Here is a 24,411-nt window from a genome sequence, read left to right as displayed (position 1 = left end):
CTCTTCTATCCATGCTAGTATCTTTCCTGTACTGTAATACCATGAGTTCTTATCTTGTTAAGCAGCCTCATGTGTGGCACCTTGTCAAAGGCCTTTTGAATATACAAGTAAATGATGTCCGCTGACTCTCCTTTGTCTCTTCTACCTGTTATTTCCTCAAAGAGTTCTAACAGATCTGTCAGGCATTGGAAGATTGGTGCACTTACAGAAATAACATCACGTTGATGTACTTACTTGGTAGAGTTGTAGTAGTTCGCAATGATCCATCCCCTCCAATACTGCAAAAAGAGAAAGTAAATCAGAACCTGGAAAAAAATACCTGCATAGATTTTAAGAACTGTTTCTAATAGTTTATATAATACCTCTCAAGTATTTTTATTCCAGATTTTTTTCTTTACCAGAGTGGTCAATCTCCAGGTGCTAAATCTGGAGTCGAACTCTTATCCTACAGTAACTTCATTGTTTTTGTTCCATATTCTGTGCTTATCAACAGAGGAGCCATTGCCTTGAGCTGTCTCAAACTATGAGATATGACCTCAGGTCATGGGACTAGAGACTTAGTACAGAGCTGAGGAGAAATTCACTCCAAATTTTTCTGAACTCGTACCCAGGATAAGCATACAATTCATGATTTGACCTCTGGGAGTTGACTATGCTGGTAAATTAAACATCTGGGATAAAAAGCCTCTATAAAGGTGAGCATGAAGTTACTAGATTGCCATAAACAGTCATTGGTTCATCATCTGCCATCCTTACTGAGTCTGACTTGTATGTAGCCCAGACCTACCATTACTGATGAACTGGGTGATACCTCACGCTATTCAGGAAATTAATAGCGACAACAATAAAGTATTTGTTGTCAGTGGGAATTTGTTGGGGAAGTCCAAAACTAGAAAACGAAGGTTAACGGTGAGAAGGGAAAGAATTAAAAGGGACTTGAGGGGCAACTTTTTCAGACACATAAAAATGATGCTGGAGAAATTGTAATGGGAGATAAGGAGATGGCGGAGGAACTGAACCAATATTTTGCATCAGTCTTCACTGAGGAAGACATCAGCAGTATACCGAACACTCAAGGGTGGCAGGGAAGAGAAGTCTGTGCAGTCACAATTATGACAAAGTACTCAGGAAGCTGAATAGCCTAAAGGTAGATAAATCTCCCGGACCAGATGGAATGCACCCTTGTGTTCTGAAGGAAGTAGCTGTGGAGATTGCGGAGGCATTAGCGATGATCTTTCAAAAGTCGATAGATCCTGGCATGGTTCTGGAGGACTGGAAGATTGCAAATGTCACTCCGCTATTTAAGAAGGGGGCAAGGAAGCAAAAAGGAAATTATAGACCTGTTAGCTTGACATCGGTGGTTGGCAAGTTGTTGGAGTCGATTGTCAAGGATGAGGTTACAGAGTACCTGGAGGCATATGACAAGATAGGCAGAACTCAGCATGGATTCCTTGAAGGAAAATCCTGCCTGACAAACCTATTACAATTTTTTGAGGAAATTACAAGTAGGCTAGACAAGGGAGATGCAGTGGATGTTGTATATTTGGATTTTCAGAAGGCCTTTGACAAGGTGCCACACATGAGGCTACTTAACAAGATAAGAACCCATGGAATTAGGGGAAAGTTACATATGTGGATAGAGCGTTGGCTGATTGGCAGGAAACAGAGAGTGGGAATAAAGGGATCCTATTCTGGTTGGCTGCCGGTTACCAGTGGTGTTCCACAGGGGTCCGTGTTGGGGCCGCTTCTTTTTACATTGTACATCAACGATTTGTATTATGGAATAGATGGTTTTGTGGCTAAGTTTGCTGATGATATGAAGATAGGTGGAGAGGGGCCGGTAGTGCTGAGGAAACGGAGAGTGTGCAGAGAGACTTGGATAGATTGGAAGAATGGGCAAAGTAGTGGCAAATGAAATACAATGTTGGAAAGTGTATGGTTATGCACTTTGGCAGAAGAAATAAATGGGCAGACTATTATTTAAATGGGGAAAGAATTCAAATTTCTGAGATGCAACAGAACTTGGGAGTCCTCGTACAGGATACCCTTAAGGTTAACCTCCAGGTTGAGTTGGTGGTGAAGAAGGCGAATGCAATGTTGGCATTCATTTCTAGAGGAATAGAGTATAGGAGCAGGGATGTGATGTTGAGGTTCTATAAGGCGCTGGTGGGACCTCACTTGGAGCACTGTGGGCAGTTTTGGTCTCCTTATTTAAGAAAGGATGTGCTGACGTTGGAGAGGGTACAGAGAAGATTCACTGGACTGATTCCGGGAATAAGAGGGTTAACATATGAGAAACATTTGTCCACTCTTGGACTGTATTCCTTGGAGATTAGAAGAATGAGGGGAGACCTCATAGAAACATTTCGAATGTTGAAAGGCATGGACAGAGTGGATGTGGCGAAGTTGTTTCCCATGATGGGGGAGTCTAGTACGAGCGGGCATGACTTAAGGATTGAAGGGCACCCATTCAGAATAGAAATGCGAAGAAATTTTTTTAGTCAGAGGGTGGTGAATCTATGGAATTTGTTGCCACGGGCAGCAGTGGAGGCTAAGTCATTGGGTGTATTTAAGGCAGAGATTGATAGGTATCTGAGTAGCCAGGGCATCAAAGGTTATGGTGCGAAGGCGGGGGAGTGGGACTAAATGGGAGAATGGATCAGCTCATGATAAAATGGCGGAGCAGACTCGATGGGCCGAATGGCTCACTTCTGCTCCTTTGTCTTATGGTCTTATGGTCTTATGATGGTGGATATATGGAATGAGTTGACAATGGAAGTAGTTGAGGCAGGTACAATAATAACATACACAAAGCCCTTGGACAAGTACATGAATAGGGATGTGGGCCAAAAGCAGGCAAATGGGACCAGCTTAGATGGGATTCTCAGTTGACATGAAGCAATTGGGCTGAAGGGTCTGCTTCTGTTCTGGTTATTCAATGCCTCTAGTTTAACATCTTTCAAACATACCCCCACCCTACTAAATGCTTCCTTATATAAATCAGGCTGGCTGAAACCTTTGCACACTATACACCTCTCTTGTTTGCAGGGAAAGAGGGGAAACGGGATAGATGACCATTCGCTGTTGATTCTTGCACCCTATCAGAGGAAGCCAAAATGGCCACCATTGTCACTTGGTTGTGCTCCTCACTTTAATCAAGACTACAAGCCATTGGTGTGTGGCGCGTGGCTAAGTGGTTAGGGCGTTGGGCTCACGATCTGAAGGTTCGAGTCTCAGCCAAGGCAGCGTGTGTGTCTTTGGTCAAGGCACTGAACCACACACTGCTCCAGTCCACCCAGCTGAAAATGGGTACCGGCAAAATGCTGGGGGTTAACCTCGCGATAGACTGGTGTCCTATCCGGGGTGTCGGGGTGGGGGGGGAGTCTTGTACTCTCAGTTGCTTTACGCCACAGAATCCGGCATAAGCACCGGCCTGATGGGCCACAAAGGCTTGGGACAGACTTTAACATGCCATTGGTTCATTGTCTAAGTTCCTCGGAAATAATGCAGTGAGCAAATCTACAAAGCAAACACTACTCCAAAACCAGTGGATTTAATGTGGAGATTTACTAGTTTGTATATGCACTTTGCACCCAGACAAGATTAGAGAACATTTAGTGTGTTCCTGTGTTTCTAACTAGCTGCTCATTGTTGCCTGTTCTGTAAGATGCAGCAACAAATAGCCAGCTTCAGGAAGCAGCACCAATGCAGCCAACAAAATCACACACAAAATGCTGGAAGAGCTCAACAGAAACAAGAGAAAATCTGCAGACGCCAGAATTCCGAGAAACATACACAAAATGCTGGAGGAACCCAGCAGGCCAGGCAGCATCTAGAAGAGTACAGTTGACTTTCCAGGCCGAAACATTGACTGTACTCTTTACCTAGATGCTGCCTGGTCTGCTGAGTTCCTCCAACATTTTGTTTGTGAAGATCTCGGCGGATCAGGCAGCATCTACAGAGAGGAATATAGAGCTGATGTTTCAGGACGAGACCTTTCGTCAGGACTGGAAAAAAAGGGGGAAGAAGCTGGTGAAAGAAGGAAGGGGGAGGGGAAGCAGTACAAGCTAAAAGGTGAAAGATGAAACTAGGTGAATGGGGGTGGGGAATGAAGTGAGAAGCTGGGAGGTGATAGGTGGAAGAGGTAAAGGGCTGATAAAGAAGGAATCTGAGAGGAGAGGAAAGTGGGCTATGTGAGAAAGGGAAGGAGGAGGAGCACCGGAGAGAGCTGATAGGCGGGTGATGAGAGGGGGTAAGGAGGGAGCCAGAAAGGGGAACAGAAAACGAGCAAGGGGGAGGGGTCTTTTTATTCCTTTCCATGGATGCTGCCTTACCTGCTGAGTTCCTCCAACATTATGTGTGTGTTACTCTGGATTTCCAGCATCTGCAGGATCTCTGATGTTTACCAATGCCCCAGATGCTGTAAGATGCAATGCCTCATACCTGAAGGACAGCCCCCTATACTGCGTTAACACATCCAGAATGTCATTGGATTTTGAGCCTATCCCGTTGCCTGCCTGTAAAACACAAGGAACAGCATTGATTTCTCCTCCAAAGGTGAGATAAATTCTTCTCCAATGGTTGTCAAGGAAGAAGCTGATGATGAGACAACATGGAGTGGTGAATGAGTGGATGCAACCAATCTCACCTTCTTGGAAAAAAGAAAATTTGTTCAAAATTAATTTACTTAGCTCCAGTCGTTGGTTCAGTATCTTCATATTAAAAGTGACCTGTCATTTGAAACAGGTTGGTACTTTCGAGACACCGAGCAGCCAGCCTTTCCATTCCCAGATACAGCACCGCTAGTTAGGCTAATCTTCATATCTGGACCATTTTCAACCCCTCTTGAGAAAAGGAAACTAAGACAGGCAAGACATGGATCTAGTTCAATAGTGGAACAAGCTTGGGGTGGAATGGTCTACTTCACGGCCTAGTAGGTGAAGGAATCAGCTTGATTACATTTGATCGTGTGTAGCAGGTGCTGCCACGTTGTAAGGAACTTTGAAAGCAAGTTTTTCCAAAGGAGTGCACAGTGACAGCAACAGCAAACCGAGCTGCTCTGAACAATCATTTGGATGGGTACTTGGATAGAAAAGGAGTAAAGGGATGTGGGCCCAATGCCGGCAAATGGGCTGGTGTAGATGGGCATCGTGGATGTGAGGGGCCAAATGGTCGTTTTGTGGATGGGGTGCCAATCGAGCAGGCGACTTTGTCCTGAATGGTGCTGAGCTGCCTGACAGTTGTTGTCACTGCACCCACCCAAGCAAATGAAGAGTACCCCTTCACCCTCCTGTTTTTTGTTGCTAGTTTGGGCAATGTTGAATCAGGGCGGCCTGCAGATAGTGAAAACTAAGCTGAACTGAAATATGCCTTTTGATTTTATGTTTTATATTCTGTGTTTTCGCTCATTTTTTTTGTTGTTGTTGCTATTTGCACGTGGCGGGGGAGTTTGATGTTTTTCTTTAAATGAGTTCCAAGATTCGTCTTTGTTTCTTGGCTGTCTGTGGGGAAGACAAATCTCGGGGTTGTATTCTGCATACATACTTTGATAATAAATGTACTTCGATTCGTTGAAACAGTTTTGGAGTGTCAGGAAAGAAGTAAGTCATCCGTCTGGGAGCTGCAAGATTTATGTGGTTCTCCGAACTCAGTTTCTGGCTAGTAATGACTTCCAGGATATTGACAGTGGGTTTCTCGGTTATGATACCGATGTAAAACCTCAAATGTAGGTGGTTAGACTTGCTCTTGTTGGAGCTAATTGTCGCTGGGGTTTGTTGTGGAATAGAAATAACATGACATTTATCAGCTGGTGCTTGAATGTTGAGATAATCCTGTATATCCATTTCGCAAACATCTGATGTACATTTACAATGTTAATGGAGTTTAAGAAGCCCTTGTTCACCATGGTAATAAATATATAAATAACAGGTGGTGGGAATTAATAACCAAGTTGGACATAACACAGTTAGTATAGTTGCTATGTTATCATATTTTTTGTTATCTTTATGGTCCATTAAGATCATTGAATAACAATGCACAAAGATTTCAATTTGCTCTTTGAAACAACATACATTGATGTTAATGACTCAGACCCCGCACTAACCGTCAGAGAGTCTCCCACAGCACCGACAACTTTCACATCTGCTGGTCGCAAAGAATGAACTGGAAAAACAAAGTCAGGCAAAGAATGGTTGTAAGTCCTGCATACTATTGATAGTACAAGTTCATGTTTTTTAGAGAAGCTTTAATGAGGAATTCAATGGGTCAGGCAGCATCTGTGAAGGTGATGCAATTGGAGATATTTTAGGTTGGGACCCTGCACCAGGTCTGTAGTAATGTGGAGCCCAAATCTCAAATATCGACCATTTCTTTGCTTCCAGAGATGCTACTTGTTCCACTCAGTTCTTTCAGCAATTTTTTTTTTGCTCCAGATTCCAGCATCCACTGTCTCTTGCTTCGAAAGGGACACTACTGCCTTGTGTCAAATTCATTTTAAAGGATATGGTAAATCATGGACCAGAGTCAGATAAAAACCTCATTGGAGGTTGTGGGGGCAGATGGGATTTCCTTATGGAATGGAAAGAGGCCTTTTGTTCCATCAAACTCATGCTACCTCACAGAGCAATCCTCCACTAATTTTCCCTATAACCTATTCTCCCTAGATTCCCATCAGGGCCTCTGCCCCTTCCCTCTTCAGTCCTGACGAAGGGTTCCGGCCCGAAACGTTGACTGATCGTTTCCACGGATGCTGCCCGACCTGCTGAGTTCCTCCAGCGTGTTGTGAGTGTTGCTTTGACCCCAGCATCTGCAGATTATTTTGTGTTTACGTAGCGAATTAGCCTACCAGCCTGCACGTCTTCGGGATATTGGAAAAAATTGGAGCATTCAGAAGAAAAAGACACAGGCACAAGGAGAATGTGCAAACTCCACATAGACAGCACCTGAGATCAGGATTGAACCCAGGTCACTGGCATTGTGAGGCAGTGGTTCTACCAACTGCATCACCGCGCTGCCCAGACTAACTGGAACCTTGCTGCAGACGCTGGTAATCGGACTATTGATCAATCAGTTGATACACACGCACCAATGCAGTAAAACGCTAGCCTCGGCTGACCAAAGAAGATGTGGGTTTAACCTAGCCTCTGGGTTAGCTTCTAACTAGCACTTCAGTGTGGCGGGGAGGTGTGTTATTGTGTGAGTACATAATAAAGAACTTCAGTTCTCAGCGTGCAATGTGGGTGGTTCACCTAGAACAGGAAGTGAAGTTGGTGAATGGGTCACACACGCTGTTGGTGGGCTGGAGGGTCCGGAGTAAAATGTGCTCGAGATGAAGCCATTCTGTAAATCAGTCAATAAATAGTTCTAGCATTTTTACCCATGCAAGTTTGTCTTTGTTAAAGAACAAACATAACAGGAAGGAGTGATCCCTGTCAGATATATTGACTTCTGGATAAAGCTTGAAACCAAGCTCACATATCCTCACAAGTGAACTTTATTCGTGTTTTCTTACAGGACGTGAACAACCCCCATTTCTAATCGCTTGTGATCTCCCCAAGTAGGACAAGATTAATGGACTCCTTGTTAAGTTGTAAACCATACCAACCTATGAATACATTGCTGTTCCTTTGCATCTAAAATTTGTAACTGCCTACTTCATTAAAAGGACAATATCGGTTCAGTGTTACAAGGTCAGTAAGGGATCAGCAATAAATTAACAAAAATAAGATACATTTCCCTTTCTTGAAGCAATAATATAGGCCCTGCAATTACTGAAATACTCAAGAAAGTTCAGCATGATAGCATTAAAAGCAATTCCCTGAAAGAATAAGATACAGCCAACCAAGGTGCCTGGGAATCCCAGTACAGTTGCCTTGGGATTGCTGTCAACTGGCTAAACACAAGAAGTAGAGGTTAGTTTCACAGATCACTTACAATGAAACCCATACAAGAAATAGTTTGCATGTTAGGAGCCAAATAAAGGAAGATTTTTTTTGAAAAAGAAAAAGAATAAAATATCTATAGCTACCTGAGTTTGGAATGACATCTGATGGATGTTTGTCTTTGCAAAGCAGTTTACTGCCATAAACCTGGTAAAGATCACATTTAAAATTCATTCCATTGTCACATTGGCAATGAGCAGAATATTTTCCCTTAGCCCCACAGGTTGCATTGGAAATGATTTCCAAATGGCACTCGATGCCAAAGTGTCCTGCGAGTCTCAACAAAGTGTTAAAAATAAGCAGAAATCAGATCAACAGCAGTGAAAGGAAAGGGTGAAACTTGCGCCACTGTTGTTGGTGATTTGACACATAATTAGATTTGGATCATAAATCAAAACCAGGAAACCATTACTTGCAACCCAATAAGCACGGCACGCTCAGGAAAAGATAGCCTTGGAAATTTATATTTCATAATCCCAGGCCATTAGATTACATTCACATATATTGTATGGAGAATACAATTCTAGGTTTCACAAGGAACAATGTCTATAAGCTAAGAAGACTGTACCCTTATTACAAGGACTACACTCCAGAGTTCTGAAAGAGGTAGCTGAAAAGATACATTAGTAGGGATCTTTCAAGGATCACTAGATTCTGGAATGGTTCCAGAAGACTGTAAAATTGCAAATACCACTCCACTCTTTAAAAAGGAAGACAGGAAATTATAGGCCAGTTAGCCGGACTTAACTGGTTGGTAAAGGTAAATTGTTGGAGTCCGTTATTAAGGTTGAGGTTTCAGGATACTTGGAGGCACATGACAAAATAGGTTAAAGTCAGCATGGTTTCTTCAAGGGGAAATCTTGCTTGACAAATCTGTTGGAATTCTTTGAGGGGAAAAACCAGCAGGATAGACAAAGGAGAGTCAGTGAACGTTGTTTACTTGGATTTTCTGAAGGCCTCTGACAAGGTGCTGCACATGAGGCTGCTAAGTACGATAAGGGACCATGGTATTGCAGAAAAGATGTTAGCATGGATAGAAGATTGGCTGACTGGAGGGAGTGGGAATAATGGGGGCTATTTCTGGTTGGCTGCTGATGACTAATAGAGTTCCACAAGGGTTGGTGTAGGTTCCGGTCCTTGTCACATTACACGTCAATGATTTAAATGAGAGAATTGATGGCTTTGTGGCCATGTTTGCGGATGACATGAAAATTGGTGGAGCGGCAAGTAGTTTTGAGGAAGAAGGGAGTTGGCAGAGGACTAAGACAGATTAGGAAAATGGGCAAGGAGGAGGAGGGTGGTGTAGTATAGTGTAGGGAGGTGTAAGGTCATGCACTTTGGCAGAAAGAATAAAGGCTTAGACTCTTCTAAATGCGGAGCTTATTCAGAAATCAGAGGAGCAAAGGGACTTAGGAGGACTTGTGCAAGATTCTCTAAAGGTTAACTTGCAGGTTGAATCAGTGGTATGGAATGGAAATACAATGTTAGTATCCATTTCGAGATGACTAGAATAGAAACACGAGGACGTAATTCTGAGACTTTATAAGGTATTGGTCAAACTGTACTTGGAGTATTGTGAGCAGGTTTGGGCCCCCATCTAAAAAAAGATGTGTTGGCTTCAGAGAGGGTTCAGAGGAAGTTCATGAGAATGGTCCTGGGAATGAAAGAGTTAATGTATGAGGAAGGTTTGGTGTTTCTGGACTTGTACTCCTTTGAGCTTAGAAGAATGAGGGAGGATCCAATTGAAACCTACTAAACATTGAAAGGTCTAGACAGAGGGGAAGTGGAGAGGATATTTCCTATAGGGGGTGAGTCTAGAACCAGAGGGCACAGACTCAGAATAGACGGATGTTCCTTTATAACAGAGATGAGGGGGAATTTCTTTAGCTAGAGAGTGGTGAATCTACAAAAGTTCATTTGCAGATGACTGTGGAAGCCAGGTTATCAGGTATATTTAAAGTGGAGGTTGATTGGTTCTTGATTAGTAAGGGTGTCAAAGGTTACAGGGAGGAGGCAGGAGAATGGGCTTGGGAGGGATAATAAATCAGCTATGATGGAATGGCAGAATAGACTAGAGGGGCTGAGTGGCCTAATTCTATTCCTCTGCTTTATGGTCTGAACATAAAATAATGTTGCACTGAAAGTAGCTTCACAGGTAGACTGGGCATTGAAGAATGCTCTTGGCAGAGCAGTGCGTATAGGAGCTGGGATGTTATACTGCATTTGTACAAGTTGTAGGTGAGGCCGCACTTGGAGCTCTGTGCTCAGAGTTGGTCACCCTCCAAAAGGAAAGACGCCATTCAGGTGGAAAGAGGGCAGAGGAGATTTACGAGGATGCTGCTGGGATGAGGGAGGGAGGCATGGAGAGAGATTGAGCAGAATGGAGTGTAGGAGAATGAGGGGTGATTTAATAGAGAGGCTTAAAATTATAAGGTGCACAGACAGAGTGAAAGCACACAACCTTCTTCCCAGGGACACACTGTAGGTTTAGGGTGAGAGGGGAGTAATTTAAACGGAACTTGAGAGGCAAATTTTGACACATAAAGGGTGATGGGTATATGGAATGAACTGCCAGAGGAAATGATTGGTGTGGCACAAGAACAACTTTTAAAAGACAGTTGGACAGGTTCATGGATAGGAAGGGTTCAGAGGGATATGGGCTAAATGCAAGCAAATGGGCTTAGTGTAGATAGGAACGTTGATCAGCATGGGCCAAAGAATCTGTTTCTATGCTGTATGAACCTGAACTGTGACCAGGTTCTCTCATATCATCATATGATCTCTTCAGTACTGGCATCTTTCAATTGGAATTGGGATTATATTCATAAGAAAAGCAAGATTTCTGTGAATTATGCAAATATTTGTAGAAATATGTGCATTAATTGGGAATCTGGGTTTCTTTTGCACCCAGAATTTCCTCAAATCAATCTTCTAAATTTGAGGAAATTCTGGATCTCCCTTGTGGGATCAGGTCAAGGAGGGTCAGCTGTATGCTGAATCATTTTATCAGGTTCCTTCAGTGACAAACATCCACTGGATAGCGTGATAAGCCATGCAAAATCTTGCCCAGCCCCTCAGAACTGTAGATGAGTTACTTCCTCTCCAGATTTTTTATGTTCTAAAGATGACGGAAGATGCCAATACTGGAACCACAGATCCTTCCACATACATGACAGGAGATACCAGCAGAATCAAGGTTGGGGTGTGGGGTGGGGGTGGTGCAATAGCTTGAGAAGCTGCCTCCTCCTTAGTTAGGACCTCAGTATCTCTAAGACGTGGACATGAGGAGCTCAGTGCCACCTCGAATGCTCCTGTTCCACTTTCAATGTTTATGAACTGGATTCCCAGGAGCCCAGTGGGAATGTTATATATTTTTCACAGAGGCTTTGAGCACATCCTTGATTTTTTTTTTTCCCTTTGTCCACGAGGTAATTTCCTCTCATGTCAGATCATGAAAGACTGAGACTGGTGTCAAACATGTAAATAACAAGGCCTGCCCAGTGTGGATTTAAGGTGTGAGGGGTGAGATTTAATAGGAACCTTTTCACTCAGAGGGTCGTCACCATATGGAATGAGCCACCAAAGAAAGTTGTTGAGGAAGGGACACTAACATCATTTAAAAGGTACTTAGACAGGTACACAAATAGGAAAAGAGGGATATGGGCCAAATACAGGCAAATAGACAACACAGTAGTGTAGTGATTATCATGACGCTTTACAGTACCAGTGGCCCAGGTTCAATTCCCACTGCTGCCTGTAAGGAGTTTGAACGTTCTCCCCATGACTGTGTTGGTTTCCTTCCGGTGCTCTGGTTTCCTCCCACAGTCCAAAGATGTACCGGTTGGTAGGTTAATTGGTTATTGTAAGTTCTCCCATGATTAGGCTGGGATTAAATTGTGTGATTGCCGGGCAGCGCAGGACTGGAAGGGCCTATTCCATGCTGTATCTCAATAAATAAATAAACAAGCAAACAAATAAATAAGATAGAATGAGTTTTTCTGGGAATCTAGGTTGGCATAGATCAGTTGGACCAAAGGGCTATATGCCTGTGAGTCAAAGTGGGCCTCAGTGTTGCCTTGGGGTAGGACACCAACACCGGTTCACTTATCCTTCCAGTAAATTTGGAAGATTTTGAGGTGACTCTTCAATAATTACCACAAAAATCCCAAGTGTAAGTATGATAATTCTCCTCTTGCTCTCTGATTCATTGCTATCAAACTGAGTCAAAATATGTATTTCCAGTAGGAAGTTGCTAAAGTACGTAGTAAAGTTTTAATGGAATATGTTGCTTCCCACCATCTCCCCTTCCAGCATTGATACTGACCTGATTGGGCTCTCCTGTGGTTCCAGGGATGGATGGTGTAGTTTGTAAGGACACTTGTGATGTAAATGACTGGAATCACAAAAGGTAAGTTAAGTCTTTCATACAAATGATCTTTTTTCCAATGAAATACCTAAAGCATAAAATGTCTATGAAAGAAAATCACTGTTTTCTGTATCTTATCTTTGCATTTTTAACTCAGATGATTGATAAATCCAAAAAGTAGCATGGATTAATTTATCAACTGAACCTTCCAAATTTACTAAACTTTGAACACCATTGCTAAATACACCATATACTGTACATCCAAATTTTGCTGCACCTTTACAGTGTCCGTTCAAAGTTGATTCAAGTCCAGAAAACATTAACCAGTTAAGTCAAGCCTCCAGTGATTTAAACAGGACAACTATTTGAATGATGGGTGTGTGAAAGACTAAGTTAGATTTGCACAACACTTCTGTGATATTATGTCACATATGTGGACATTCTGGGTTATTCCTGTGGGATTACTTCAAGGGGCAGTCTCATCCTCAACCATTCTGTCACAGTGATGGGAGACTTCCTTTAGCAACACAATATTAAAGTATTAATACACAATAAACATTACCTCCTTTAAAAATGAAGCAGGGGAATACCCTGGGATTGCATATACCATTCCTCTGTGTTTTCCAGCTGGTGACCTTAATTAAACACATTCTATTCTTGCCTTCTCAGTTTTCTAAACTCCCGTGACTAGAGTCCCAACCTGTGTATCCTGTCCTAGTACGACAACCCTTCTATATTTGGGATCATCTTGATGAATCATTTCCTAATGACCTCTATTTAAGTAGCACTTTTACTGAAATTGGGGTCCAAGATTGTCCACACTACTCTAGATATGATCTTACTAGAGTCTTATACATTACACGACTTCCCTACATCTATACTCCAAACTCGCTGAAGTAAATGTCAGCTTTTCATCAGCTCTCCCTCTTACCAGATTTGTTTCTATGATGATCCAAGAAACTGCAATGAAGGGTTTTCACCTGAAAGGTCAATTGTTCATTTCACTCCACAGATGCTGCCTGACCCATTGAGTTTCTGCTCTGCTTTGTTTGTTGTTCCTATGTTTCATCCCAAGAACATCCAGATCCCTCTGTACTTCAGCCTTCTGCAATTTTGCTTCATTTAAATAATACTATTTTCTCTCTTTCTCCTGCTAAGATGAGCACCTTTGTATTTTTCCACATCATACCCCACTTGCCAACTTTTCACTCACTCACTTAACCGACTAACATCTCTGTAAACTGTTTGCATCATCCTCTCAAATCGCTTCCCGCCTGTTTTTGTTTCATCCACAAATTTGGCTACTGTACTCTTGCTTCCTTCCTCTGAACCATCAGTATGGATCATAAATGGCTAAGGTCCCAGCATTAATTCGCTTCGGTACCACACTGGTCGCCATCTTGAAAATGACCTCTCTTCCCTTGCTCACTGATTCTTGCTTGTTAGCTAATCTTCTATCCATGCTAATATGTTCCCTGCAACACCACGGGTTCTCATCTTGTGACTTAACCATTTGTGAGATAACTGATAGACCAAAAGACCATAAGACATAGGAGCAGAATTAGGCTGCTGATCCCATCAAACCTATGTTCCTCCACCTTAAGTACACCCAATGACTTGGCTTCCACAGCCACCTGTGGCAATGAATTCCACAGAACCACCACCCTCTGGCTAAAGAAATTCCTCCTCATTTCTGTTCCCAAATGGATGTTCCTCTATTCTAAGCCATGTCCTCTGGTCCTAAGCTCCCCCTAGAACTCTATGCCTTCTAGAAGTCTAAATGCAATTCATTTACTGGTTCCCTACTATCAATGTTGGGGATATCCTCAAAAATCTCTGATAGATTTGCTCAACTATAAAGTTGCAGCACGCACAATTTTATCTCTCTCCCTCTCTCTTCCGTCTTGTGAAGTACAGTATATTTCACATTCATGGAAGCATTTCATTGAAGCAAGCTGAGAGTGGAGGTCTTACCTTCTGCGTTGTTATGACTGTAGTTTGAATGCTGCTGGGGGCCACTGAGGTTGTTGGCCCAGAGTTATTTGGATAAGTATAATTACTGTTTTTGTATGTTCTCAAGTACGGCTCATCCTGTCAGAAGAGAAAACCTGATTAGTTTGCCGTGAACTTCAAAACCAGATTTACTCAATTCATTTGTACGTTCAGATCACACCGGAGAACTATTTAGAACGAGAGATTCCTCCAACGATACCTCCTCCGCATTCACGATCAGCGTAGGTGCACCACAGCGCTGTGTGCTTAGCCCCCTGCTCTACTCACTTTATAACTGCATAGCTAAATATAGTTCCAGTGCCACATTTAAGTTTGCTAATGATTGTTGGCCGAGTCAATCTGGTTGAATGGTGCTACAGCAACGACCTCTCACTCAACTTCAGCAAAATCAAAGAGCTGATTACTGACTATTGTCGGAAGAAACCAGAGGTGCATGAGCCAGCATTCAGTAGGGAAACGGAGGTGAAGAAGTTCAGTAGCTATAAATATATCTAATCTGGGACCAGCACATGAGTGTCATCACAAGGAATGCACTACAGTGCATTTACTTCCATAAAGGTTTGCCAGGATTTGGCATGTCAGCAAAATCTGGGGCAAATTTCTATAGATGTACACTGCAAGGTATCCTAACTGCTTGCATCACGGCCTGGTATGGAAACACCAATGCCCAGGAATGGAAAAGACTACAGAAAGTGGTGGATATAGCCCAGTCCGTTGCAGACAAAGCCCTACCCACCATTGAGCAGACTTACCTGGAGTACTGGCACAAGACAACAGCATCCATCATCAAATGCACCCTGCCATCCAGGCCATGCCCTCTTCTCATCATTACCATTGGGCAGGAGTTACAGGAGCCTTATGTCCCACACCACCAGGTTCAGGAATAGTTATTACCCTACAACCATCAGGCTCCTGAACCAATGTGGATAGCTTTAATCGTGACCACTCTGAACTGATTCTAAGACCTATAGACTCACTTTCGAGAATGGTTTGCAATTCATATTCTCTATATTCTTTTTACTTGCACAGTTTGTTTTCTTTTGCACATTGGTTGTTTGTCAGTCTTTGTCAATGTATAGTTTTTCATAAAATTCTATTAATATTTTTCCTGTAAATGCCTAAAAATGAATCTCAAGCTAGTACACAGTAACATATACACACTTTGATAATAAATATACTTTGAACTTCTAGATATAATCTATACTGTATATCTGATTTTTTACTATTATTGAATATCCTCCTAAACTACATTGGGAATGCTTCCTGCAGTATTGATGCTATTTGCCACATTGATCCAACATTTCCTTTTCCACTGGTACTTAAAGTTCAAAGTTCAAAAAATAATTATTATCAAAATACATATGTCACCTTATACAACCCTGAGATTCATTTTCTTGTGGGCATACTCTGCAAATCTATGCCTGCAACCCTCCACCAGACTTGTGCTCAAACTTGGCTCGTTGGCTAACTGCGCTAACAGCTCCGTGACTTGGTGGTGAGAAGGCCACCTTTCATAGGCAACACACGCCCAGGGTCAGTATGAGTTGGGGTTCAAGCAAACAGGAAAATTGGGATAATCTGGGGAGGAGCATTGATTGCAGTAAATGCTGCTTCATGTAAAGCTATTGTTCACCAGTAAATTAACAGATGATACTCCGGCATAAAGTTACAAAAGAAATTTATTTACCAAATTTTCAACTTTAACCAACAGTTAGAGAAAAGGAACAGAAAATTAGAACGACCCCTTACAGTTAAACCAGTCTAAAAGTGCACATAAACGTTGGAGCTCATTTCTGGAGTAGTTGGGTACATTGCTTTACTCATGGGCTGGACTCACGGTCTGCGTGAAGGTACTTGCCACAGTCTGAATTTCCATCAAAGACCACCTTGAGTGAACTGGCTCTCTCAGGAGTATTGGCCGTGCCTCCTTGGAGCCAACCATCTACACAAAGCACTTCTTACAATGGGTACGCTCCTTCAAATGGCATTCTGCATCTTCCCTTGTGTCCTGCTCCACACCAAAAGACCCCAAACAAGACAACTGTCCTTCATAAATCTGATCCCACCCAGCTCTCCTGAATCTTCCACTGGGCACAAAGTTACAACATGTACAAAGACAATCCTGGTTGGCTGACACCAGATTCTTAAATTGGACAACATGGCTCCTTATCTTTAGCTGAAGCAAAACACTCTTACTAACAGGACACACTGCTTTTGCAGAAAGCTGCTTAAATAAAATACCTCACATCATAGCAGTAGAAATTTTAACCAGAGCATTGCATACCAATAACACGATCAATGAAAGATCAACTAGAGTGCAGAAGGCAACAAATTGTGCTAATGAAAATACAAATAAATAGCAATAAATAACGATAATATAAGATAATGAGATGAGGAGTCCTTAAAGTGAGATAATTGGTTGTAGGAATATTTCAATGATGGGGCAAGTGAGTGTAGTCATCTCCTTTTATTCAAGAGCCTGATAGTTGAGTGGCAGTAACTGATTTTGAACCTGGTGGTGTAAGTACTGAGGCTCTGGTACCTTCTACCTGATGGCAGCAGTGAGAAAAGAGCACGGCCTGGGTGGTGACGATCTTTGAAGATGGATGCTGCTTTCCTACAACAGCACTTCTTGTAGGTGTGCTCAATGGTTGGGAGGGCTTTACCCGTGATGTACTGGGCTGAATCCACTACCTTTTGTAGGATTCCCTGTTCAAAATCAGTTGTGTTTCCATACCAGGCTGTGATGCAGTCAGTCAATATAGTCTCCATTCACACCTATAGAAGTTTTAGATGCCATGCCAAATCAGCAGACTCCTGAGGAAGTAGAGGTGCTGCCACACTTTCTTTGCAGTTGCACATGTGCTCGGTCCAGGACAGGTCCTCTGAAATAGTAACACCCAGGAATTTAAAGCTTCTAACCCTCTCCACCTCTGTTCCTCTGATGAGAGGATGTGTTCCGCATACAGTACCTTATCTCCTCCTGTTGGTTGTTATTCATAAGAGTCACAAAATAAAGGAATGCAGCACAGAAACAGGTCCTGAAGCCAGTGTCCATGCCGACCAAGAGCTAGTCCCATTTGTTTGCTTTTAGCCATCTCCCTCTCTAAATTTTCCTACCCATGTGCTTATTCAAATGTTTTTTCTAAATGTCATTATTGTAACCATTTCACTTACTTTTTCTGGCAGCTCGTTTCATATCCGTACCACCTTCTGCATGAAGTTGCCCTTCAGATCCCATTTAAGCCCTTCCACTCTGACTTTAAACCTGTATCTTCTAGTTTTTTTCCCCCTGGGAAAAAAGACTGTGTGCATTCACCCTTTCTGAGACCCTCATAATTTTATAAACACCTATAATGTCACCCCTCAGTCTCCTACACTGCAGGGAATAAAGTCTCAGACTGCCCAATTTCTGTGTATACTTTAAGCCCTCGAGCCTTAGCAATATTTTTATAAATTATCTTTGCACTCTCCAGCTTTCCTGTAACAGGCTGCCCCTTCATGCTGTGTTACTCTTTAACCTCTCCGCCATCAACAACATAGTCAACCACATTATGGTCACTCAGTAGTCATCTTCCATCTTTCAGCTCTTCCGACTTTCGCCACGTTCTTCCAGTGCTGTTACCTTTCTGGCTCTATATCATTAACTTGGGGCATCTCTCCTGTGCATAAACTGTAGGGATTTCAGCTAACAATGTTAACCTGGACAGGATCAGGATGAGATGCATGGAGGGTGCAGAATTCTAAAACTGCATTCAGGGAACATCTTCAGTAGAATGTAATAGGCTCAGAAAGAGAGGAGAACTATTGGGCAAAGACTAGATAGAGCATCTGAAAAGAGTACCAACGATAAGATGAGTAACACTAAAAATTCAGGCGAACTTAGCATTGTTATGATATAGGTAGATCTAGAGACAATATTTTTATTTGAAATAAAACCTTTTAAATAAAACATGATACAATTTGTCAGAGCATACTGGAGACAAGAGTCAAAGGGAAATGTTTAAGGAAGTGACAGTGAGTGTGTACTTCCAGAATGAAACTTCTCTAAACTAGAACCCACTGATATCCAGGCGCAAACAGGGAAGGACAAGGGGATATGATAAACAATAAGATTACAATTCTGTAAGAACGTAGAGGAGTATAAAAATAATTTCACTGAAAATTTGAGTAAACAGCAAGGAATTGTTGAAGTAGGGCACAATGGCCCAGGTAGACTCTGGCAAGGGAATTGACACAGTCCAACAAGGATATGACATCTTCCAATTGATTGTTACAGTGAAAGCCTATGGAAGCCAATGGATAAAGGCAGCTGAATACAGCATTTGAGCTGTGATAAGAAACAAAAGTTCTAAAGCCCTATAAGAAAGATCAAAATCTCCAATGAAGATGGAGGCCAGCTCTCCCAACGTTTCCCAAGGATTGACATCAATACTTCTTCTAAACATTTCTGTGAAGAACTTTGGGGAATCTTTTATAGTAAGTGGTGCTCATTCAATACCCAAGCTCTTCTAGCACATTCTTCTCCAGAGGCTTGATCTGCACTTGATGTAGTAACTGAGAAACCTGATGCAAGATTGGTTGCCACTAATTTCTGAAATAATATATTGAATACAACCCAGTAAACTTTTAAAAAGAACTCTAATATTACTTTATTTAATGATATCTGCTTAAAGGCCATTCTCATACAAACATTACCTTTGAAGGACAGTTGAGGTAAATGGGCTCATCAAGTGATTGATTCATAGTCTTTTGGCCCACTGGCTCCAGCTGAAAAAAAAGAGAAGGTGGTTGATTTAGCTAACTGTACTGATCTCATATTGAGCCACGTCCAACCACTTATTTGTCGAATTCTTACTCCAGACTTATCTCTCTGCTCCCCATTGAATTAGGAGAGGGTTGAACTATTTCTTGAATGTAAACACAAGAGATTCTGCAGATGCTGGAAATCCAATGCAACACACACAACTCAGCCGATCAGGCAGCACCTATGAAAATGAATAAACAGTCGACATTTTGGATTGAAGATCTTCATTAGGACTGGAAAGGAAGTGGGAAGATGCCAGAATGAAAAGGTGGGAGGAGGGAAATGAAGATAAGCTAGAAGGTGAGAGGTGAAGCCAGGGAAAGGTAAAGGACTGGAGAAGAAGGAGTGTGGATCATGGGAGAAAGGGAAGAAAGAGGGGAACTGGTGGGGGGGGGAGGGGTGGAAAAGAGCTAAGGGGCCAGAGTGAGGAATAGAAGGAAGGGAGAGGGGAAAAGAAAATAAAAAGAAAAAAATGACCAAAAGAAGAAACTGATGTCATGTCATCAGGTTGGAGGTCACCTCGATGGAATATGAAGTGCTGTTCCTCCACCTTGAAAGTGGCCTCATTGAGGTAGAAGAGGAAACTATGGACCGTGTTTGGCTGAACCTGTGTTTCCAGCACTCAGATGCCTTCCTGTTTCTGAAGTCATAATCATTCACTGTACAGAGACAGTTTTGTATGGGGATAAAGGCTCAAAAAGTCTCCTCTCATTCTTCATTCAACCAACCAATCTATCCCATGCTCTTGTCCCTTGTGTTCATCTTGCCTCCACTTAAATGCATCAGACCTGAAAGAAAATCTTGGATTGCTGCTGACATTTTAGATAAGATGAGATAAAACTTTATTTATCCCGAAGGAAATTATTGTTGCTCAGTCAGAAATATATACTTTAAAATACAAAATGTAACATTGAGGTACGAAAAGAATACAAAATGTGTATTAGAAAGTAATAGTGCAAAATACAGAAGTGCAATGAAACCATATAGTTATATAGTTAAGGAGGAGGGGTTATAGAGTCCTACAGCCACAGGGTGAAAGGATTTTGTGTGGTGTTCGATGATGCGCCTCGGAGGAATCAATTTGTTACTAAAGGTGCTCTTCTGTTTGTCCAGTATGTCATGGAAGTGGTGAGAGGGATTGTCCATAATGCTATGTAGCCTCTGCAGCATCCTCCTCTCACACACAACCACCAGGGAATCCAGTTCCACCCCCAGAACAGAACCAGCCTTCCTGATGAGCTTATTGATCTTCTCGGCGTTAGCTGCTCTCACCCTGCTGCCCCAGCGGACTACAGTGTAAAACAGAATGCTGGCCACCACTGAGTCATAGGACATCTGCAGAATAATGCCATAGATGTTGAATGACCGGAGCCTCCTCAGCACAGACAGTCTGCTCTGTCCCTTCTTGTACAGAGCCCCTGTATTTTTAGTCCAGTCCAGTTTATTGTCCAGGTGAGCTCCCAGGTATTTATAGTCCTGGATGACTTCCACATCTGTCCCCTTGATGGAGATGGAAGTGTTTTCACTTTCCTGGTCCACCACCAACTCCTTTGTCTTAGTGATGTTGAGCTGCAGGTGATTCAGCCCACACCACTCAACAAAGTTGTCCGCCACTCTTCTCCACTCAGCCTCTTGACCCTGGCTGAAACAGCCCACAACTGCCAAATCGTCCGAAAACCTCTGCAGGTGGCAAGACCCCGAGCTGCATCTGAAGTCCGAAGCTGGAATTTCATGCTGGAATTGTTGGATGGATTCTAAGGAAAGCTAGTGAAGGAATGCGACTGTCAGCGGAGCCTCAACGGGCAGTGCAGTGGTTAGCACAACGCTTTACAGTACCAGCGGCATGGGTTCAATTCCTGCCAATGCCTGTAAGGAGTTTGTACGTTCTCCCGGTGACCACATCGGCTTCCTCCGGATGCTCCGTTTTCCTCCAACAGCCCAAAGACATACTGGTTAGTAGGTTAATAGGTCGTTGTAAATTACTCCTTAGTACTGAGCGGTAGAAGAATCCGAATTGAGGGGCATGTGAGAGTGAAAGAGAATTGCTGCAGGGTTATGGGGAAATCAGAAGAAAGGAAAAGAAAATGATGTTTATTTTTGTATTTATTGAGATACAGTGCAGAACAGGCCCTTCCGGCCCTTCAAACCACGCTGCCCAGCAACCCCTGATTTAACCCTAGCCTAGGGAGGGAACGTCAACTCAGACCATGAGAAGCCTGCGTTGGACATTTTCATGCCTTACAAGGTGCAGATTGGAAGTCTGTGTGGGGCGCCACTCCTCGCACAGACACTAGAGTAATGTGTGATTAAGTGCCTTGCTCAAGGACACAAACACGCTGCCACAGCTGAGGCTCGAACTGGCGACCTTCAGATCAGCAGACGAATGCCTTAACCACTTGGCCACATGCCTAAACAAGCGACAATTTGCAGTGAGTAATTAACCTACCAAATGGTATTGTACGTCTTTGGACTGTGTGAGTGATTGCTATGGTTGGAGTTGGCATGGCTCTGCTGGGCTGAATGGCCTTCTTGGTGAGTGAATCACTAACAGCCAATTATTGGTGACTCGCTGTAGGAAGGATGTGGCAGTGCTGGAGAGGGTGCAGAGGAGATTCACCAGGATGGAGTGTTTCTGATATGAGGAGAGACTGGAGAGGTAAGATTTTGGTTCACCTGGAATGGTAAATCTTAGTAGAGAATGTAAAGTTATGTGGGATATAAATAAAGAAGGCAGCAGGAAACTTCTCACCATATCCAGAGTAAATAAAACTACAGGATATAGATTTAGGGTAACGGGTAAGAGATTTAGAGGGGAACTGATGGGGACCTTTTTTCACCCCAAGGGTGCAGAGTACCTGGAGTGCACAGCCAGGGAGAGTGGTGAAAGCAGAGTCCAGATCAGCTCTGTAATCATACAGGAATTGAAGGTAATGGGTCAAGTGCTGGAAGATGGGATTAATACACATTGATGCTTACTGGTCAGCATGGACATGACGGGCCAACTGGCCTGTCCCATGTTGTATGATTCTACGAACAACCAGGAGCACACACACTCACGTGCACCTTCTCATATCTGTATCACACATCTGGCCCCCAGACGTACTTGCACACACGTCCACACTCCCATGTATACATGGAAAAGAAGATTGAAGATTTAATGATCAAATACTCACCAGGTTCTTCCACAGAGCCCGCGCTGCCTGTGAGTGGGCCTTCACATCGAAATGAAAGCAGTCTGGTGCAAAGTAGGACTTATCAGGCATGCCGTTCTGGTGAGAGGGAAAGACATTTGTCATTGGGGAGGTCAGCAGCTTGCACAGACCTCTGTCCGTATCTGGAGACAGGCGCGGTCGTTTAATCAGACGATTAGTACTCCCAATCCCCAGGGAATGTGCGAAAACAAGCACCTGAGGTTCAGATACATAGTTCCCTTGAAGTGGCTACACAGAATGCTTTTGGGACGCATGCCTCCGCCAGTCTGGATATCGAGTACAGTATTTGAGATATCCTGTGACAGGCTGTTCAAGATGTTGGAAGAGCCAGATTTAGAGGACTGTATACATCTCTGGTTATCCTGCTATAGGAAAGATTAAGAGGGAAAGAGTGCAGAAAAGGTTCATGAGGTAGTTACGGAGACTGGAGGAGGGCTTGGGTTGTAAGGAGAAGCTAGACAGGTGTTTTTTGCCCCCTTGGAATGTAGGAGGCTGAGTGGTGTCTTTATAGAGATTCATATAAGATCACAAGGGGCATAGATTAGGTGGACTGGCACTGTCCTTTCCTCAAGGGTGGGGAGTCCAAGTTATAGAGCAAAGGTTTAAGGTGAGAGGGGAAAGGTTTAAAAGAGAGCTGTGGGAAAACTTTTCTACACAGAGTCTGAGAGTATTTTTGCCATGGAAGGTGGTAGAGGCAGGTACATTTACGATTTTTAGAACACGTTTGGCAGGTGCATGGGGTTGGAGAGCTCCAAGGAATATGGGCCACACAAGGGGAATTGCACAGGCAATCTTGGTCTGCATTGACTGGTTGGACTGAATTGACTGTTTCCCCGCTGAATCTGTTACTCACAATGGGCAACCATGTTGCAATTAGGATTCCACAAAAGGTACCATTCCCTTTCCTCCCCAACAGGACCTCATCTTACTCTTCCAGCTGAAGAGTCTCCAGCCTGTCAGTCCAGCAGCTTGAGTGGAAAGCCAACATGAAGCCTAACATTACCTATCTGCACTCAGTAAAGAATGCTCCTCTGTTATGGGAGATGAAACAGTGATGAGGAATTTTGCTGGGAGCTCCCACTGGTCTATCTGGCAACAGCACGTTATTGTGTTATGGTTACCTTGTCCCTTGGCATTCGGATGTCCTCGAGAAATGGCTGGATGACCACGGTAAAGTCCTCCTTGCTGTCGTACCTTCCAGACTCAATCAATAAGTGCGTTCGCCTCTAAAAGACAAACGTGAGTTTGTTTTAAGGAATTTGGATCCTTTGTGACTCCCACAGACTCCTGGTCTGGAGCCACAGGATTACTTTTACCTTGGTCTGTCTTTGGGAACCGAATTCAAGGCTCAAGATACAAGATTGTAATTCTTCATTATACGAGTGTAAAGGAAAACAAAATGATTGTTACTCTGGATCCAATGCAGCATAAAAGAACACAATGTAAGTATAAAAAAACACACTAAAAATAAATATAAATTCAATCCTAAAAAGCACAATGTTCAAGTAAAGTGGCAGTGCATGGGGCAATGGCAGGTGCTGACGAGCTGTGGAGAGGTGTGGCTACTATGGATATGGTGGTGATGGGGGCGAGTGGTGGGGTGGGTTAATGGCTGGAGGTGTTGATCAGCCTGACCAACCCCTAAATGATTTCCCCCGCTGGATTCTCATTCATACTCAAGGGCCCGGTTGCCGAAAGGACAAGTGTCCCAGGAATGGAGGAATGGGATTAACAATTTGGCAAGCTGCATTCCTGTTGAGGTAGGCGAGCTACAGGACCTAAATTACTATGTAAGTTTGTATTTTTCTTGTAGTTTAACTTTCTTTATATTTGCTTATTTGTTTTCACAATCACTTGTTTGTCTATAAACTTTTGATGGATCTTCAAGTTTCTCTGTAAGTTTGAGATGTCATGGCAACACAAATCAAGACTGTCCTTGTTGTGAACTGACTGTTCCCATCAGAGAAGACTCCCTTGTCTAACCAGCTTAAACTCGTTTGTAGTATAAAGGGAGGAATAGGGTCTCCAGCCCTTTTTTATTTGCCTTATCTCCCTTGACTTCTTACTTGCTGT

At 43.0% G+C, this 24,411-nt stretch overlaps 1 protein-coding gene across 2 annotated transcripts in view; it reads right to left on the bottom strand.

The window, feature by feature from the left end:
• The window catches only part of plb1 (phospholipase B1), a 195,944-nt gene that overhangs the window by 66,514 nt on the left and 105,019 nt on the right, over nt 1–24,411 (bottom strand). For both annotated transcript variants that reach the window (XM_063040679.1, XM_063040678.1), the window contains 9 exons: nt 23,460–23,564; nt 22,300–22,395; nt 19,018–19,089; nt 14,281–14,397; nt 12,265–12,333; nt 8,027–8,087; nt 6,104–6,162; nt 4,444–4,517; nt 235–278 (listed from right to left, as the gene is read on the bottom strand). In XM_063040679.1, the coding sequence (XP_062896749.1) occupies nt 235–278; nt 4,444–4,517; nt 6,104–6,162; nt 8,027–8,087; nt 12,265–12,333; nt 14,281–14,397; nt 19,018–19,089; nt 22,300–22,395; nt 23,460–23,564 (697 nt within the window). The remainder of the gene's footprint in view (nt 1–234; nt 279–4,443; nt 4,518–6,103; nt 6,163–8,026; nt 8,088–12,264; nt 12,334–14,280; nt 14,398–19,017; nt 19,090–22,299; nt 22,396–23,459; nt 23,565–24,411) is intronic.

The sequence above is a fragment of the Mobula hypostoma genome, chromosome 2, assembly GCF_963921235.1.
Source record: "Mobula hypostoma chromosome 2, sMobHyp1.1, whole genome shotgun sequence".
Taxonomy (NCBI): Eukaryota; Metazoa; Chordata; class Chondrichthyes; order Myliobatiformes; family Myliobatidae; genus Mobula; species Mobula hypostoma.
This window is presented reverse-complemented; position numbering and strand designations above follow the sequence as displayed.